Below are 5,802 nucleotides of genomic sequence, written 5' to 3'. Positions count from 1 at the left end.
CTCTCTCTCTCTCTCTCTCTCTCTCTCTCTCTCTCTCTCGCTCTCTCTCCCCCTCTCTCTTTCTCTCTTTCTCTCTCTCTCACACACACTCTCTCCCAGTTCCCTCTGCGACTCCCCCTCTCCAACCTCACTTCCCCCTCTCCAACCTCACTTCTCCTTCGCTCTTCAGGCCCCCACTCCCCCTAAGCATCCCCACCCACTGCTCTCCCATCTTGCTTCCCCACCCCACCTCCCCTTCTCCCTCGAGCGTTGCTGCAGCTCTGACAATCACTCAGTATTTCTATAATCACGTGACATTGAGCCAACATTAAGATGACTACAGACGCTTGACTCCACGTCAAAGTCAACGATAAATCATGAGCGTTCGCTCGCCCGTGCCGATCTCTGCGCCGAGAAACAAAAGGCTATGCTCGCTCGCCCGCGCCGATCTCTCATGCGGGGGCGACGAGAAACAATAGGCTGCGCTCACTCGCAGTGAGGGAAAAAAATAGGCTACGCTCGCTCGCAGTGATGAAAAACAATAGGCTATGCTCGCTTGCAGTGAGTGAAAACAAGAGACTATGCTCGCTCGCAGTGAGGGAAAATAATAGGCTGCGCTCACTCGCAGTGAGGGAAAAAAATAGGCTGTGAGGGCTCACGCACAGTGATGAAAAACAAGAGGCTGTACTCGCCCGGGGCGACGAAAAACCAGAGGCTGTACTCGCCCGGGGCAACGAAAAACAAGAGGCTGTACTCGCCCGGGGCGACGAAAAACAAGAGGCTGTACTCGCCCGGGGCGACGAAAAACAAGAGGCTGTGCTCGCGCGATTCTACTTACGCCATCACCCAGGAATGTCGGTTGATTTGATCAATCTGTAGAAATAGAGAAACAGAATGAGCATTAGCAGGGGAATGCCCCACCAGCCTCCGCGAGCGCCACGCCAGTTATCGATTACTCGTGTCTGGTTCCGCAGGCCACGCTGATTCCGCCTGCGGTTTAACCAATAAAATATTTATGATTGCGCGATAACTATATATGTATACGTTATTACACGTATATATATAGTTATATGTGGACTTGCTGAATAATTAACTCTCGCTACAGCTCTACTGATCTGAGCTGACCCATCGTGTGTGCGTATATATATATATATACTAGAGACAGAGAGAGAGGGGGAGAGAGAGAGTACAAGTGAGAGAGAGAGAGAGAGAGAGAGAGAGTGAGAGAGAGAGAGAGAGAGAGAAGAGAGTTTGAGAGAGAGATAGAGAGGGGAAAAAAAAGTGCCTTGTACTAGCCGGTGAACGCTCGCTAGCTGTAGTCAGCGCCCCCCTGGCGGTGGCGCCCCCTGGCGTGTGTTCGCTCACCGTGAGTCGTTTCTCCGGGTCGACATCGATCATGCCGCGCAGCAGGTTCTGACAATCCGGCGGAACAAAGTGAGGAATGTGGAACACGCCCTTCTTCACCTTCTCCAGCAAGTTCCGCAGGTTGTCGTCGTCGAACGGCAGCGCACCCTGGTGGCGGGAGCGAGAAGCACGGGCGGTTAATGCGTTACTTTAACGGTGGAGTGTTTGTCATGAATTTCTCGGGCGCTCAAAATTGCATTATCTTATATTGCAAATCAAATAAGTCAAAAATCTAAAATCGAGAGTCGATCAAAGGTTTAATAATTATTGTCTAATTGAATAAAGCTCGCAAAAAGCCTATATAGACCTACTGTGAGCATACTTGCAGTATGCAAACATCACGAAATGTTCTCATTGAGCCAGAAATGTGCTCTGAAGATGACTATTTTGAATTACCCCGTCGGACGCGGTTTTGGCGAAAATACAAATAAATGATGTTGAGTGAAGTGTCAGAGGATGCTAAATAGTATCCCTACGCTAGCGCAAATAGTTCCTGAAACGAAAACACTATATTTGTTTACTGATTACCTCCGCCAAGGAGGTTATGTTTTTGCCCAGTTACTTTGTTGGTTTGTTGGTTTGTTTGTCAACAGGATATCTCAAAAAGTTACCGACGGATTTTGATGAAATTTTTTGGACGGGTTGGTCTTGGGCCAACAACCAATCGATTAGGTGGTGATCCGGATCCAGATCTGGATCCAGAAATTTTTTGAAGATTTCTCATCATTGATCGTAGTGTAGCAGTTTACAGAAAAGAAATGTTAATGCAGCACAATGTTCGCTCGCCTGTGTACCGGATGTGTAAACACTGTGTAAACATCCTGTGGTACTACTTTCGTAACTTTTGTTTAGATTTTATGAAGAAATGTTGTGAAAGTAGCAATACAAATAAGTTGTAGTGAATTTTTGCAACATAGGCGAGCTCACAGTAGGTATATATATGCATCTAGCTGCGAGATTTATCCACTTTAAAGATATATCGCAGGTAGAATATACGTTGATTGAATATTGATCGAAGATCTATCAGAGGTCAATCGGAGGTTCGATCGGAGGTCAATAGAAGGTCGATTGGAGGTCAATTGGAGGTCAATCAAAGGTCGATTGGAGGTCAATCAAAGGTCGATCGGAGGTCAATAGAAGGTTGGTTGGAGGTCAATTGGATGTCAATCAAAGGTCGATCGGAGGTACGATCGTGTGTCAGTATAGGAGGAGATAGACACATACCACTAGCAGTGCGTAGAGGATCACGCCACAGCTCCACACGTCTGCCTTGCGTCCATCGTACTTGTCTCCCTGAAGCAGACGTACAAAACATNTACATGTACACTACCCACACAACACACACATATACAGTAGATACATGTACACTACCCACACAACACACACATATACAGTAGATACATGTACACTACCCATACAACACACACATATACAGTAGATACATGTACACTACCCATACAACACACACCTATACAGTAGATACATGTACACTACCCATACAACACACACATATACAGTAGATACACGTACACTACCCATACAACACACACATATACAGTAGATACATGTACACTACCCATACAACACACACATATACAGTAGATACATGTACACTACCCACACAACACACACATATACAGTAGATACATGTACACTACCCACACAACACACACATATACAGTAGATACACGTACACTACCCTCACAACACACACATATACAGTAGATACATGTACACTACCCACACAACACACACATATACAGTAGATACATGTACACTACCCTCACAACACACACATACACAGTAGATACACGTNGACGCGGCACACCATGACGCGGCACGGCACGGCGCGGTGCGACGCGGCACACCATGACGCGGCACGGCACGGCGCGGTGCGACGCGGCACACCATGACGCGGCACGGCACGGCGCGGTGCGACGCGGCACACCATGACGCGGCACGGCACGGCGCGGTGCGACGCGGCACACCATGACGCGGCACGGCACGGCGCGGTGCGACGCGGCACAGCACGGCGCGGTGCGATGCGTCACGGCAAAACTGAACAATGAACGTAGGTGGCACTAGCATGCGGGAACATCACCACTAGGTGGCGCAACCATGAAGTAACATTGCCGCCAGGTGGCGCTAGCACGAGGGAACGTCGCGGCTAGGTGGCGCCGCGGTGACTTACGCGGATGACCTCGGGGCAGGCGTAGTGCGGCGAGCCACAGCTGGTCTCGAGGAACGATCCCTCCATCTGCAGTGAAGCCATGCCGAAGTCCGCAATCTTAATGTTGTTCTTCTCATCGAGCAGCAGATTCTCAGGCTTCAGATCACGGTGACTGAAGCAGGAAGCCATGCCACGGGTGAGCGCGTCAGATAGATGTCAGGGGACGAATTTCGCAATTTTAGCCGCTTGCGAAAAATCGCGAGTGCCTAAAAAATCTTCGCGCTAAAATTAATTCTAACGTTAAAAAAATTCTTACGTGCAATTTTTGCAGTTTGGCCATTAATCATGAAATATTAATATTCATGTATTATAAATATTCTTTCCGTGATCGACAGTGATAATGTACGAAGTGTATACATGTACACTACCCACACAACACACACATATACAGTAGATACATGTATACAGTAGATACTACATGTACACTACCCACACAACACACACATATACAGTAGATACATGTACTGTGTGTGTTGTGTGGGTAGTGTACATGTATCTACTGTGTACATGTATCTACTGTATATGTGTGTGTTGTGAGGGTAGTGTACATGTATCTACTGTTATACAGTAGATACATGTACACTACCCACACAACACACACATATACAGTAGATACATGTACACAGTAGATACATGTACACTACCCACACAACACACACATATACAGTAGATACATGTACACTACCCTCACAACACACACATATACAGTAGATACATGTACACTACCCACACAACACACACATATACAGTAGATACATGTTTGTGTGGGTAGTGTCACACACATATACAGTAGATACATGTACACTACCCATACAACACACACATATACAGTAGATACATGTACATGTGTGTGTTGTGTGGGTAGTGTACATGTATCTACTGTGTACATGTATCTACTGTATATGTGTGTGTTGTGAGGGTAGTGTACATGTATCTACTGTACGTACACTACCCACACAACACACACATATACAGTAGATACATGTACACAGTAGATACACGTACACTACCCTCACAACACACACATATACAGTAGATACATGTACACAGTAGATACCATACCATACTATATGCCATATAGTATACTATATACCATGTAACTATAGTACCACACATTACACACACTTATAGTATTGCAGGTATATTATTGTAGGTAGTAGTAGCCGCAGCAGCAGCAGCAGCAGCAGCAGCAGCAGCAGCAATAGCAGCGGCAGCAATAGCAGCAGCAGCAGCAGCAGCGGCAGCAATAGCAGCGGCAGCAATAGCAGCAGCAGCAGCAGCAGCGGCAGCAATAGCAGCAGCAGCAGCAGCAGCAGCAGCAGCAGCGGCAGCAATAGCAGCGGCAGCAATAGCAGCAGCAGCAGCAGCAGCGGCAGCAATAGCAGCGGCAGCAATAGCAGCAGCATATATTATATACACACACAAACGCACGCACGCACGCACGCACGCACGCACGCACGCAACACACACACACACACACACACCACACACACATGCACACACGCATGTACACACACACATTATTTACACACATGCACATATATATATAAAATATATATATATATATTCTCTGTCTAACTCTCTCTCTCTCTCGCTCTCTCTTCCTCTCGCTCTCTTTACTCCTCTCTCACACTCCCTCCTCTCCCTCCCCCTCCCCCCCCCTCTCCCTCCCCCCTCTCCCCCTCCTCCTACCAGATGTTGTGTTTGTGGCAGAAGTCGATGGCGGAGATGATCTGACGGAAGAACTTCCTGGCTTCCTTCGGAGTCAGCCGTCCCTTCTTCACCAGGTAGTCGAACAGTTCTCCTCCAGACACGTGCTCCAGGATCAGGTACCTGCCACAGACGAGGTCGCGAGGTCAGAGGTCATGCAGTCAGAGGTCACGGGGTCAAATGTCACAAGATTTAGAGGTACTGCGGACAAGTGGTGGGGGTCAGAGGTCATGCAGTCAGAGGTCACGGGGGCAAATGTCACAAGATTTAGAGGTACTGCGGACAAGTGGTGGGGGTCAGAGGTCATGCAGTCAGAGGTCATGAGGTCAGAGGTCATGCAGTCAGAGGGCGCATCCAGGGGGAGGGAGAGATTTCCCACATCCAGGGGGAGGGAGAAATTTCCCACATCCAGGGGGAGGGAGAGATTTCCCACATCCAGGGGGAGGGAGAGATTTCCCACATCCAGGGGGAGGGAGAGA

General features: G+C 48.2%; 1 protein-coding gene across 1 annotated transcript in view; it reads right to left on the bottom strand.

Moving 5' to 3' along the window:
- Positions 1 to 5,440, bottom strand: part of LOC106817418 (serine/threonine-protein kinase BRSK2-like) — a 14,084-nt gene extending 8,644 nt beyond the window's left edge. The window contains exons 1-5 of the mRNA XM_014822082.1: positions 5,306 to 5,440; positions 3,575 to 3,725; positions 2,608 to 2,676; positions 1,345 to 1,491; positions 818 to 852 (exon numbers count right to left, since the gene is read on the bottom strand). Of these exons, the coding sequence (XP_014677568.1) occupies positions 818 to 852; positions 1,345 to 1,491; positions 2,608 to 2,676; positions 3,575 to 3,655 (332 nt within the window). The 5' untranslated portion in view covers positions 3,656 to 3,725; positions 5,306 to 5,440. The remainder of the gene's footprint in view (positions 1 to 817; positions 853 to 1,344; positions 1,492 to 2,607; positions 2,677 to 3,574; positions 3,726 to 5,305) is intronic.
- Positions 5,441 to 5,802: the final 362 nt, after the last annotated feature.

The sequence above is a fragment of the Priapulus caudatus genome, unplaced genomic scaffold, assembly GCF_000485595.1.
Source record: "Priapulus caudatus unplaced genomic scaffold, Priapulus_caudatus-5.0.1 Scaffold1719, whole genome shotgun sequence".
NCBI lineage: Eukaryota > Metazoa > Priapulida > Priapulimorpha > Priapulimorphida > Priapulidae > Priapulus > Priapulus caudatus.
Note: the sequence above shows the minus strand (reverse complement) of the source record. Positions and strands in the feature narration are given on the sequence as shown.